Source organism: Schistocerca nitens, chromosome 11 (assembly GCF_023898315.1).
Source record: "Schistocerca nitens isolate TAMUIC-IGC-003100 chromosome 11, iqSchNite1.1, whole genome shotgun sequence".
Taxonomy (NCBI): domain Eukaryota; kingdom Metazoa; phylum Arthropoda; class Insecta; order Orthoptera; family Acrididae; genus Schistocerca; species Schistocerca nitens.
This window is the reverse complement of record NC_064624.1, coordinates 108,415,915-108,430,248: the sequence shown is the minus strand read 5'-3', so window position 1 is coordinate 108,430,248 and position 14,334 is coordinate 108,415,915. Positions and strand designations below refer to the sequence as shown.

The 14,334-nt window shown below is 45.3% G+C and overlaps 1 protein-coding gene across 1 annotated transcript in view; it reads left to right on the top strand.

Moving 5' to 3' along the window:
* LOC126213573 (phosphatidylinositol N-acetylglucosaminyltransferase subunit A) overlaps window positions 1-5,892 on the top strand; it is a 120,337-nt gene extending 114,445 nt beyond the window's left edge. The window contains exon 11 of the mRNA XM_049941419.1: window positions 5,420-5,892. Coding sequence (XP_049797376.1) covers window positions 5,420-5,524 — 105 coding nt within the window. The 3' untranslated portion in view covers window positions 5,525-5,892. The remainder of the gene's footprint in view (window positions 1-5,419) is intronic.
* Window positions 5,893-14,334: the final 8,442 nt, after the last annotated feature.

The following is a 14,334-nucleotide window of genomic DNA, read 5'->3' as shown; positions in this document are numbered from 1 at the left end:
CGTGGTGTAGTCTATAGTAGCTCTCTCGACGGATTGACTGACGAGGAGCTTCAATCTTTCCTCGCTGAGCAGGGCGTGACGGCTGTCCATCGGGTCATGAAAAAGGTCAACAATGACCTTGTACCGACCCGGACACTTTTCTTAACCTTCGATAGTGTTAAGCTGCCATCGCGCATCAAGGCGGGCTACGAGGTTATTTCTGTTCGCCCCTATGTCCCGACACCTACGCGCTGCTACCAGTGTCAGCGTTTCAATCACACTCGACAGTCTTGTTCCAATGCGGCTAAATGTGTCACTTGTGGCAGGGATGCCCATGAGGGTGACTGTCCACCTCCGTCTCCTCGTTGTGTGAACTGTCAGGGTGACCATGCCGCATCCTCCCGCGACTGTCCTGTCTATAAGGAAGAACGCTGTATCCAGGAAATTCGAGTCAAAGAGAAAGTGTCCACCTCGGCTGCTCGCAAGCTATTGGCTAGTAGGAAGCCCACGCTGCTCCCAGCGGGGAAATACAGCACTGTCCTCGCCTCTCCTCGGACTACCCGGGAGGTAGCAACCCAGACATGCGATCTGACCTTCAGCACCACGGTCGTCCGTTCGGCCAGTGCTAAGATCGCGCGGTCGACGTCTCCTCTTCGTCCCATCACCCCACAGACACCAGCCCCTTCATCAGCTTCTGCTAAGACGAAGACCCAGAAGTCAGATGCACGGGCCTTCAAGAAGGAACCGTCCCGTGCAGACTTCCTACGTACCTCGACCTCCCAGCCTTCGTCCGGTACTTCCACCAAACGACCATCCAAGAAGGCTAATAGGAAGCACAGTTCTCCTTCTCCGCCACGGCGCATTTCTTCTCCTGCGCCACCCAGCGGTTGCCGCCCCAGGCCGTCATCCCTTTCGCCTGGCCGCACCGCTGGTAGCCGAACATCTGGCCGTTCACCGGCGGAGGAAGCTCCCCCTCCCGGCCATCTTCCCAAGATGGCCGATGAACCTATAGAACCAATGGACGATGACTGTCCGCCTACTGATAGCGGCGGCAGTGCTCGCTCGAAGCCAGGCCCTCAGCGGCCTTCGAGGTGACCCCTTCTCTCATCTTCCTTTTCTTCCGATGGCACTTAACTGGAATATTCGCAGCGTTCGCTCCAACCGAGAGGACTTGAAGTTGCTGCTCCGCTCGCATCGTCCGCTCGTCGTAGCCCTCCAGGAAACGAAGCTACGCCCATGCGATCAAATTGCCTTGGCACACTACACCTCTGTGCGTTTTGACCTACCCCCTGTGGTAGGTATCCCAGCTCATGGAGGGGTTATGTTGCTGGTCCGGGATGATATTTACTACGATCCCATCACGTTGCACACCGGCCTGCAGGCAGTTGCCATCCGCATTACTCTCCCCACTTTTACGTTTTCCTTTTGTACCGTTTACGCTCCATCGTCATCTGCCGTTACCAGGGCAGACATGACGCAACTTGTTGCTCAGCTACCTGCACCATTTTTGTTAACTGGAGACTTCAATGCCCACCATCCTCTTTGGGGCTCTCCAGCATCCTGCCCGAGGGGCTCCTTGTTAGCAGACCTTTTCAACCAGCTCAATCTTGTCTGCCTCAATACTGGCGCCCCTACTTTTCTTTCGGACACATCTCATACCTATTCCCATTTAGACCTCTCTATATGTACTCCCCAACTTGCACGCCGGTTTGAGTGGTATGCCCTTGCTGATACATATTCGAGCGACCACTTCCCGTGTATTATCCATCTCCTGCAGCATACTCCCTCTCCGTGCTGCTCTCATTGGACCATCTCCAAGGCAGACTGGGGGCTCTTCTCTTCCAGGGCGACCTTTCAGGATCAAACCTTCACAAGCTGCGATCGTCAGGTCGCACACCTCACGGAAGTCATTCTCGCTGCTGCTGAATATTCCATCCCTCACCCTACCTCTTCTCCACGTCGCGTACCGGTCCCCTGGTGGACCGCAGCATGTAGGGACGCTATACGTGCTCGTCGACGTGCTTTACGCACCTTTCAACGCCACCCTACAGTGGCGAATTGTATTAATTATAAACGATTACGTGCTCAGTGTCGTCGTATTATTAAAGAAAGCAAGAAAGCCAGCTGGGCTGCTTTCACCAGCACCTTCAACAGTTCTACTCCTTCTTCTGTTGTCTGGGGTAGCCTGCGCCGGCTATCTGGCACTAAGGTCCACTCCCCAATTTCTGGCTTGAAGGTCGCGAATGAAGTCCTTGTGGCCCCTGAGGCTGTCTCCAATGCCTTCGGCCGCTTTTTCGCCGAGGTTTCGAGCTCCGCTCATTACCACCCTGCCTTCCTCCCCCGCAAACAGGCCGAGGAGGCTAGGCCACGTGACTTCCGCTCCTCGAATTGTGAAAGTTATAATGCCCCATTCACCATGCGGGAACTCGAAACCGCACTTGGCCGATCACGGTCCTCCGCTCCAGGGCCTGATTCTATTCATATTCAGATGCTGAAGAACCTTTCTCCTGCGGGTAAAGGTTTTCTTCTTCGTACATACAATCGCATCTGGATTGAGGGACATGTTCCCGCATGCTGGCGCGAGTCTATTGTTGTCCCGATTCCTAAGCCGGGGAAGGACAAGCACTTGCCTTCCAGTTATCGACCTATCTCGCTTACCAGCTGTGTCTGTAAAGTGATGGAGCGAATGGTTAACTCTCGATTGGTTTGGCTGCTCGAGTCTCGCCGCCTACTTACCAATGTACAATGTGGATTTCGAAGGCGCCGCTCTGCTGTCGACCATCTGGTTACCTTGTCGACCTTCATCATGAATAACTTCTTGCGGAAGCGCCCGACCGCGGCTGTGTTCTTTGATTTGGAGAAGGCTTACGACACCTGTTGGAGGGCGGGCATTCTCCGCACCATGCATACGTGGGGCTTTCGCGGTCGCCTCCCTCTTTTTATTCGTTCCTTTTTAATGGATCGACAGTTTCGGGTACGTGTGGGTTCTGTCCTGTCCGACACCTTTCGCCAGGAGAATGGGGTGCCACAGGGCTCAGTTTTGAGCGTCGCTCTCTTCGCCATCGCGATCACTCCAATAATGGATTGCCTCCCAGCTGATGTATCAGGCTCCCTTTTCGTGGACGATTTTACCATCTATTGCAGCGCGCAGTGTCCACGTGTCTTGGAGCGCTGTCTTCAGCGTTCTCTTGACCGTCTTTACTCCTGGAGTGTCGCCAATGGCTTCCGTTTTTCTGCCGAGAAGACGGTCTGTATAAACTTCTGGCGCTACAAAGAGTTTCTCCCACCGTCCTTACGACTCGGTCCCGTTGCTCTCCCACTCGTGGAGACAATCAAATTTTTAGGCCTTACCTTTGACAGGAAACTTAGCTGGTCTCCACATGTGTCATATTTGGCCGCCCGTTGTACCCGTTCTTTAAATGTCCTCCGTGTTCTCAGTGGTATGTCGTGGGGAGCGGATCGAACCGTCCTACTTCGTCTATATCGGTCGATCGTCCGCTCCAAGCTGGATTATGGGAGCTTCGTATACTCCTCTGCACGGCCATCCCTCTTACGCCGCCTCAACTCCATACAACATCGGGGTTTACGACTTGCGATCGGAGCATTTTATACCAGTCCCGTAGAGAGTCTTCATGCTGACGCTGGCGAATTGCCACTCACCTACCGGCGCGATATACTGCTTTGTCGGTATGCCTGTCGGCTACTGTCAATGCCCGACCATCCTTCTTATCGTTCCTTTTTTGACGACTCTCTTGACCTTCAATACGGGTTGTATGTCTCTGCCTTGCTACCCCCTGGAGTTCGCTTTCGTCGTCTCGTTCAACACCTTCATTTTTCACTCCCTGCAACCTTTCGAGTGGGCGAGAGCCGCACGCCACCTTGGCTCCAGGCTCAGGTCCGCGTTCACCTCGACCTCAGCTCGCTCCCAAAAGAGGTCACCCCCGGTTCGGTCTACCACTCCCGTTTTTTGGAACTTCGTTCGAAGTTCAACAACATGACTTTCATTTATACGGATGGCTCTAAGACCAATGACGGGGTCGGGTGTTCCTTTATTGTCGGGGCACAAAGTTTCCAATACCGGCTCCATGGCCATTGTTCGGTCTTCACAGCTGAGCTCTTTGCCCTCTACCAGGCTGTTCTGTACATCTGCCGCCACCGACATTCTGCTTATGTCATCTGCTCAGATTCCCTGAGCGCCATCCAGAGCCTCAGTGATCCGTACCCGGTTCACCCTTTCGTACACCGGATCCAACGCTCTCTTCAGCAGCTGGTGGACGTCGGTACGCCGGTTAGCTTTATGTGGGTTCCTGGCCATGTCGGTATCCCTGGGAACGAAGCTGCAGATGCCGCGGCCAAGGCTGCGGTCCTCCAGCCTCGGACAGCTTCTTGTTGTGTCCCTTCGTCCGATTTTAGCAGGGTCATTTGTCGGCGCGTTGTGTCGCTGTGGCATGCCGATTGGGCTGCACTTACCGACAACAAGCTTCGGGCCTTAAAACCTCTTCCCGTGGCTTGGACGTCCTCCTCACGCCTTTCTCGGCGGGAGGAGGTCGTTTTAGCAAGGTTAAGAATTGGACACTGCCGGTTCAGCCATCGCCATCTGCTGACGGCTGCGCCGGCGCCGTTCTGCCCATGTGGGCACTTGCTGACGGTTCGTCACATTTTAATGTCCTGTCCCGATCTTAAAACACTGCGCCTCGATCTTAACCTGCCTACTACTTTAGATGCCATTTTAGCGGATGACCCACGAGCAGCTGCTCGTGTTCTTTGTTTTATCAATTTGACAAACCTCGCTAAGGACATTTGATGATGTTTTTTAATCCTATGCCTGTCAGTCTGTCTTTTATTGTGTTTTCCCTTTTAGTTGTTGTTGTCAACTTGTGCCTCGCGGTGCATTCTTAGAGTAGTCAGGGCGCTAATGACCATTGAAGTTGTGCGCCCGAAAACCACAAAAAAAAAAAAAAAAAAAAAAAAAAAGCAAATTGTACATTATATAACAAAAATACATTTTTGACACAATTGCACAGATATAGATAGATTATTTCGTATTTTGTTTGGGACTTGAGCCGGGTGAGAGACTGGTGAATAGATGCGAGCTGAGGGGCTAATGCCGTACATTACTCATTTTGTAAAACCGAATTGTGATTCCGTCCAGAGCTGATGACTTTGTTTTCAACTCTTTCAGTTGTTTCCCTATGCCAGGGTGCCTATTACTGTGTCCTCCATATGAGAGTCTGTGCGACCGTCAAATGATGTCTTATTTGTAACAATTCTCCTGTGTGAATGATTTTTTACTTTATAGAATCGAAAGTAAAATTATTTGCAGTGCATTTTAGCAGTTGAAACTCTATCACAATTTCCTTGTTAACAATGCAATATTTATTTTATTTTCTAATATAAAAAGCAATAAGTTGAAATTGTCATGATGAAATTCATTTTGCAGTACATAGACACTGCTCGAGACTACACCAACCCCGGAAGAGGAAACTGCGCAGCTGGTGACCAGTGGCAATGGAAGCCGCAGACGCGCAAGAAGAAGCCCGCGTGATATGCCGGCTGCGTCCTGTCGTCGCCAAAGGTGAACGGCCTGTCGAGGCTGAAGGTATTGTCGGTGATATGTGGCAGCAGACCGTACACACGAGAAGAGGGGGGAAGGTCCTGTGATGAGTCGACAGCTTGTACTTTCTGCCTTCAACAGTTCTGCCTGGTACATAACAGTGGATATGCAATTTGGATCCACTAGTTGCAAATGTGCAAAAAGCTATTAGCTTGTGGACAGCTGCATAGTGTTTTGATGTAATGTAATGTTAATGTTGTGATACATTCCTAGTCACAAGAGCTCAACTATTTTGGCATGCCTTTTTTGTTCAGACATGCATCGAAGTACAAAAATAATTTAGTTACATATATCTTCTCTTTTCTCTCTCTCTCTCTCTCTCTCTCTCTCTCTCTCTCTCTCTCTCTCTCTCATATAAATTTTGTGTGTGTGTGTGTGTGTGTGTGTGTGTGTGTGTGTGTGTGTGCGCGCGTGTGCGTGTGTGTGCGCGTGTGTGCGTGCGCGTGCGTGCGTGCGTGCCAACCAATATTTTTTCCACAAACCTGTCCTAACCAAAATGGCGTTGTCAACCAATACCACAGCATATAAAGTGTTCTGTGTTCAGGAGTTTCAGAAAAAGAATGCAGTACCTACCAACCTTTTTAGACATGACTGTGCAGTCAACTACCCCACTCTTGGCTGTAGCTCCTATGAACTTTAAACATTACAACTGTGGTTCGGCCACGATTATTGTGACCCATTGTCAAAAATTGTTTTGTTTCACGCAACTGGCCTCTTTTTGCTATAGGTGCTGATTTTGAGTGATAAGAAGCTGGCCTGTTTTCTCAGCTTATCACCTGAAGATGACCTCTTAATTCTGAAACTGGTCAGTTATTATGTGCCATTGAATTGTAACATCTGAAAAACTTTTGACCCCAGCAGAACCATTAATTTAACCCTTAAGAAATCAAATTCATTTTCAGGCTACATCCTTTTAGAATGTTGGATTATTATTTCACTCGCTAAATGTATTATAATGGAAAAGGTCGTGGAGATTCATTAGGAGGCCTTATTCCATATAAGTATGTTAACTTTCCACACAAAATACCCACAAAGGAATGGTTGCTGCTTGAAGAGCCAAGCTGAGCTACTAATAACCTACAACCTATAATAGCAGAGACAGTGGAAACTTCAGAGGTTAACATATTTACAGATTTGGGGTGTGAGGTATCACTCGCGCATTTTTTAACTCTACAGAATAAACAGCACTTACCGGTATTGCCAGTGACTGGAGTATACATAATCGGGATAACTGGAACAAAAGTAACTTGTAAAATACGAAACTCGAGTGAACTGTAGTATTGGGCATACGTCATTTTGTCAAGCGCTATTAATAGTAGAGAATATTAATAGAGATGTACTGTTTGGTTTAGATTGGTTGTTAGTTTAAAGTCATCTTAAACTTTGATGAACATCTTCTTTGTTATGGTAGAGGGGACAGTAGATGCTGGACACCATTTGTAACAAATCGCCACGTAGAGAAACAAACAACAGAGTGTCAGTGTCTACGATTAACAGCTACGTTTCCGACTTAGTGTGAGTGTGAATCTGGGTTATTCCAGTTTATTCCCCCAAACCACCTTCCACTTCTTTACGAGGTGACTTAGTTGGAATTTGCAGCTACTCTTCTTTACTGGATAGCCGGCTGCTGGAAACCCTCTTGACTACTTCTTCTCAAACGAATAATGCTAGGTACAGAAATTTTTAGACGTTCTACTTATGGAATAAGTAGACATGCAAACTTTGCTTTTCATCGGTTAACGATGTATTTGACTTTCAACGCACAATAAAACTCTCACTTTCAACATATACAGGGTGAAGCATAAAGGATGAATGGTTTCCAAATGAACAATACATAGTTAGGAGTGCTTCAAAAAAATGTTAATTACATAATAACACTCAAATAATTTTGCCATTTAACAAAATTAATGCTTGAAAAACATCATCTCTCAGGTGACGGCCGTTTTCAGCGGTGCACTTCTCAAGGTGCTCTCGGAAGTTGGCTTCAACACTCTGCAACATGCCTTTGTCTATTTCGATGATTTCCAAACGAACGGCTTCCTTCAATTCTTAAACTGTACGTGGTTTATGCCCGTACACACATGATTTGAGGTTACCCCACAAAAAGTAGTCGCACATGGATAGGTCAGGGAAACGAGGAGGCCAATGAATTTCCCCGGACCGGGAAATAACTCTACCACGAAAAACAGTCTTCCATAGTCAAACTTGCCATGTGAGCTGTAGCTCCCTCCTGCTAAAACCACACTCGCCGAATAGGAATAAGTTTTCTTCTTAATACAGGCAGGAAGAATTCGGTGATCATCTCTCTATATCATTCAGAGGTTAGGGTTACAGTGTTCCCGTACTCATCTTGGAAAAAGTATGGACCAATAACATCTGTACCTGTCACAGCACACCAAACAGTCACCTTGGGACTATGTAATGGTTTCTCATGCAGTAGTTTTGGCCTTTCACTGGCCCAATAAAAACAGTTGTGCTGATTTATCATTCCATTGAAATGGAAATGAGCTTTACCACTCCTAAGCAAAATAATGTCATTTTATTCATATGTCACTACTTTATTAATTATCACTGAAGCATATTTATTAGAAAAAAACTTAAATTCGTCTGTAATATCATAATGTTGCAGTTTTGCAAAGTTCTTGGCTGTTTCGTCATGTTTCTCACTGATGCCCATTTTCCCATACTCGAATCTTACGCCATCTGCACATACAACCGAAATAAGGCCTACTCAGATTGGTCCGTCGACGTATCCAACGCCTCGGGTGTGCGGTGCGAAACTTGCGGTATGTCCTCATCCGACAATATACATATGACCTCCTCCGGGGTTTCCATATCCGACATGTCCGACGAATCCAGTTCCGCCTTCAAAGAACAAAAATGCAAAATGTGACAGTCCGCATGTACAACATCCAATCGAGAAATGAGTGCTTCGTCACCAATACTAAATTCATTTGATACAATATCACCAGGCCATGATGTTTAATAACCATACCCGGTTTATTTTTTACATTTACAGTAACAGGGCGTCCTTCAACAATACGCTTTAACGTAGAGGCATACTGCCTCCACCTAGACCATTCAAATTCTTCAAATACAATTACATTATATACACGTGCATCATATCCGCCAAATCCGAATTCAGAACAAAACGGTAGATACACATGCTGCTTTTGAGAAATAATCTTTTCAATTAACGTTGACTTGCCAATATTTGTATCGCCATAAAGGTACAACTGTTTCTTACGCAACTCCGTGGACCGAAAGGCCTTGTTATACCAGCGTACAACGCGGCCCGCCCAGCCATTATAATTTAGATGACACTCACTCAAAGACTTGACGACCAACCGATTTGCCTGAAAAGAATCGAAATACTTCTCAATAAAATGAATGCGTGACCAATTGTTAACTAAAAACGGGTCTGTATAATCGATCCTATTAGTTCGGTCAGCCCAGTGACGCAACCGAACATTAAAAGACAAACATGAATCGTTACAATTGGATATTGGAAGACAGTCGTATTTCGTTATGTAAATAAGTGCAGACTTTCGACTTCTACAATTCTGAACATCAAAAACCCCATTAATACTACCGAACATAAATTCTATGCCAGACCTAACCTCATTTAAAAACATCTTTTCTTTCATCTTTATGTAACAATGCAAATGAGTCAAATTACCTTGAGCAAAAGGTTCCTCTGAAACGCAATACTCCAAAATAGGCCACACAGACAAAATAGTGTCCACAAAGTGCTGTTTTCCACAAACTACTGCTCGCGCGGTTGCGCAATCAGCCGCCGCCGCGCTGTCAGGAGATGACGTAACCTCTCGAGTCGCAGATGCTGCGTGCAATGCAGCATCAGATGGCAGACGCGCGACTTCATTGCTGTGCTCATAAGGCAATTCCAGCATATGCAGTTGCTCCCAAGTGTCCTCTTCAAATGTAATTGGACTCCATGAGTCTGAACCTTTACAAAACTATGAGTTATGTTCTTTGGCATCCTCACTGTGACAACTCCAACGGGATTCTCCACAAGGTGAATTTCCTGCAGTACCAAATCCTTCCATTCTGAGTGTAAACAGTGTGTACAATCAATGTCGTCTGCTTTGCAAGTTGTACACAGTCGGAAGCATTCAAATGTAGTGCACCTGGCGTCGACGAATGTTGTCGTACCTGCAATAAAATGTTCAATGGAAGTACAAAAACTATAATAAGAAAGCTCTCGCTCCTCTTTTTATACCCACGGCGCCGCGGTGGAGTTGTAGCAGCGTCTGGCACATGTCCAAGCCGGTCAGGCACGTCGTGGTCTGCGGGCGCCTTGAGGAAGTTACGCAATCCCTAAATCGCGGAATCTTGCCACTAGTAATACTAGGTGGCAAGGCTTCACTTTCTAATGGGGCTCCCACAGGGTTTTCACTCGCAGCGGTATGGCCCCCATTTCTCGGGAAAAATTTAGCCTCTGTTCATAATATCTTGAGTTTAACGTTTGCATAATGGCTATTTTGTAGGGATAAAATTTTAGGTTAGTATGCAAAATACGCCTTACTGAGCGATTACTGAGGCGTAGCTCAGCCGAATGTCTTCTAGCAGATTGACCAGGACTCTGGGAGTATGGCTTGCCGAACTCTTACTCATGCTGCATTGCAATGATAGACTCACTATTACACACAAAACTATCGTAGCTAAATACACGATGTTGCACAGTCCGCGGCTCCATGACCTTGACTAAACAAAATGGCACGATCTGCCAATCACGTTACCACATCACTCATCCCACTCTGACCGCCTGAGCGTGAATACTAGCTGTTCTAAAAATGTCTGTCCTTTCTGCCTCACCTTACACATCTCCATAGTTCCTCTAGGCATGTCAAAAATCTGTTCTTGATATTAATGAGAGCCAGAGCTAACACTAATTTTTTTGAAATGGTTAAATTGTCCCATTCGTGAAGAGCTTCAAACTTAATGTCATACCTCAAAAACTACTGAACTTGGAGCAAAACTTTTTCTTTGTTAGTTACCAAAATATATCTCACTTGACAAAGAATCTGAGAAAACAGGATATACACACATTACATTTAACGTTATCAGGATAGGGCACCGATATTCCCCTTTAATACTGAAACTGCATAAAACCACAGTTTTCAGAAGCTTGCAAATAGGAAACAAGGTGTAAATAACAACTTTGGGAAGATCTACATCTAGATGTAGCACTTCCCAAAGTTGTTCATTACATCTCGTTTCCTATTTGCAAGCTTCTGCAAACTGTGGTTTTATGCAGTCTCAGTATTAAAGGGGAATATCAGTGCCCTTTCCAGATAATGTAATGTGTGTATATATCCTGTTTTCTCAGGAACTATCCAAGGTTGTGCAACAAAACTTTCCTATGATGTACAGTCATATACATTCATTGATCTGCTATCAAGTATCTAACATTGTTGGGAATCAAAATATGAATTTCTTACTGAAGGTCTTGAAAAAGGTATGTAATTTTTAAAAATACAGGTATCGAAAAGAATCATCCAATATGACACGTGTTATGTTTCTGAAACTATTAAACACATGCAATGAGTTTTATTTTTTGGTGAACAGGAAACAAACTTTTTTATACGTTTTCATAGGTGTTAATATGCCACTTTCGAGATGCACGGTGTCAGCGATCATGTCTTGAGTTATAGCTTCCACAGCTGCTGTTATGCATTGCCTCGGTTCATTCATTGTTGTTGGTAATGGAGGCACATTACCAAACTCTTTTATAAACCCCAGCAAGAAATAATCAGTCAGTCAGATCTGGGGACCTTGAAGGCCCGTAATTAAAAGCTGAATCATTTGGTCCAGTGCGACCGATCCATCATTCAGTAATCCTATGATTTAAAAGTTCCTGGACTTCCAGTTGCCAGTCAGAAATGGAAGAATGGAAACTGAAATCGAGTAGTACTGTTCTGAAGAGAGGAGAGCTTCATTATCAGTTCCGATATTTTTAAATATTGATACACAACACTGTTGAATTTCACACCGATCCTGTTGGTAAATGATGTCATTCGAATCAGTCTCCAACTGTGGGAAGAGGAAGTTCTCAGGCATATCGAGATATGTGCTTCCCGTAACAGTGTTTTCAGCCAAGAAAAATGGACCATACACCTTTTCCCGTGAAACTGCACGAAACCCATTCAATTTTGGAGAGTCCCTCTCACATTGTACAACTTAATGTGGTTGTTCTGTACCCCATATTCTGACATTACGGCAGTTCACCTTTCCATTTAAATGGAATGTTGCCTTGTCACTAAGCATGAAAGAAAACTGTCGTCCTCCATTCTGCCAAGAACGAAATCGCAGAACTCCATAAATTGTCACCTTCACAAAGAGCTTGCAGTAGCTGAATATTGTATGGTTTCATGTGTAAACGTTGACACCACACGGACATCGGGGTGTGCAACTATGGCAGATGCGTTTGACATCTGTGACGCATTCTTGGGTGTGCCCGGGTGATTTGGCTTGACACAAACAACCTGTTACTTGGAATTGTTCATGGCATCATCAAATGCTCTGTGCTGTAGGAGGATCCACACCACACCCAGTACAAAAGTCATGCTGAATAGTTATTACTGACTGGCACTGCGCAAAACGTAGAACACAAGACGCTCTGTCGTCCCGACACCATTTTTACTAGAACTGCACACTGCTGCTACATAGTGGGAACCAAGTAAAACTCGAGAGTTCGCTCTTAACAACATTGCTCATGCTTCCAGTAGCCCAAATAACATAATAGTTAAGATTTTTTAATCAAATGATTCTTTTTGATACACTTGTATGTTTATGATCAAAATACAAGTGCCACATAAATACAGAGTGATTCAAAAAGAATACCACAACTTTAAAAATGTGTATTTAATGAAAGAAACATAATATAACCTGCTGTTATACATCATTACAAAGAGTATTTAAAAAGGTTTTTTTTTTTTTTTTCACTCAAAAACAAGTTCAGAGATGTTCAATATGGCCCCCCTCCAGACACTCGAGCAATATCAACCCGATACTCCAACTCGTTCCACACTCTCTGTAGCATATCAGGCGTAACAGTTTGGATAGCTGCTGTTATTTCTCGTTTAAAATCATCAATGGTGGCTGGGAGAGGTGGCCGAAACACCATATCCTTAACATACCCCCATAAGAAAAAATCGCAGGGGGTAAGATCAGGGCTTCTTGGAGGCCAGTGATGAAGTGCTCTGTCACGGGCTGCCTGGCGGCCGATCCATCGCCTCGGGTAGTTGACGTTGAGGTAGTTACGGACAGATAAGTGCCAATGTGGTGGCGCTCCATCCTGCTGAAATATGAATTGTTGTGCTTCTTGTTCGAGCTGAGGGAACAGCCAATTCTCTAACATCTCCAGATACTGTAGTCCAGTTACAGTAGCACCTTTGAAGAAAAAGGGACCGAAAACTTTATTGGCTGAAATGGCACAGAAAACGTTCACCTTAGGCGAGTCACGTTCGTACTGAGTTGTTTCCCGCGGATTCTCAGTGCCCCATATACAGACATTGTGACGGTTGACTTTCCCGTTAGTGTGGAAAGTTGCTTCATCACTAAACACAATCTTTGAAACGAAAGATTCATCTGTTTCCATTTGAGCAAGGATAAAATCACAGAAATCGATTCTTTTAATCTTATCAGCTGCAGACAGTGCTTGAACCAATTTCAGACGATAAGGTTTCATAACTAACCTTTTTCGTAGGACTCTCCATACAGTTGATTGTGGAATTTGCAGCTCTCTGCTAGCTCTGCGAGTCGATTTTCCTCGGCTGCGAACAAATGCTTGCTGGATGCGTGCTACATTTTCATCACTCGTTCTCGGCCTTCCAGAACTTTTCCCTTTGCACAAACACCCATTCTCTGTAAACTGTTTATACCAACGTTTAATACACCACCTATCAGGAGGTTTAACACCATACTTCGTTCGAAATGCACGCTGAACAACTGTCGTCGATTCACTTCTGCCGTACTCAATAACACAAAAAGCTTTCTGTTAGCGGTCACCATCTTAGCATCAACTGACGCTGACGCCTAGTCAACAGCGCCTCAAGCGAACAAATGTACAACTAAATGAAACTTTATAGCTCCCTTAATTCGCTGACAGATAGTGCTTAGCTCTGCCTTTTGTCGTTGCAGAGTTTTAAATTCCTATAGTTGTGGTATTCTTTTTGAATCACCCTGTATAATACCACTGTCAATAACAGGTGAAAATTTGAGAGCTTTAGCTTAAATAGTTTTTGAGATAATGAGAATGGGAAACATTTGCAAAAAGTAGTGTTTTGGAAATTGCACTTGTCATCTTCTTGAGGAGTAATCAGATACAGTCTCTTTCTGTGTCTGAGGGATCTAGGATTGCTTCATTATTATGGCCAGACTTAATTCCAAATTGCTTCAGAATCTTTACTCTGCTGTATTTCCACCACTGAAGGTTATCACAGCATCACTGCAGCCTTCAGGTTTACCAGCTGTTTTCGGGCACCTTGGTCTGTACAAGTTTGTTGAAAGACACTCTTACATTTGGAGTTTTTCCTGTGAGGCATTTCTTCAACTCATCTGGATGTGCTAATTGTTTTATAATGGCTGTATTACTGTTTCAACATCTACAGGGGCGGTGTGTCAATGGGTATATTCAGCTCTGCTGGCTCACTGAGAGAAACGGCCATTTTCACGATTTTGTTTAGCTGACTTCCAGTTCTTGTCAGCAGCTGCAGTTT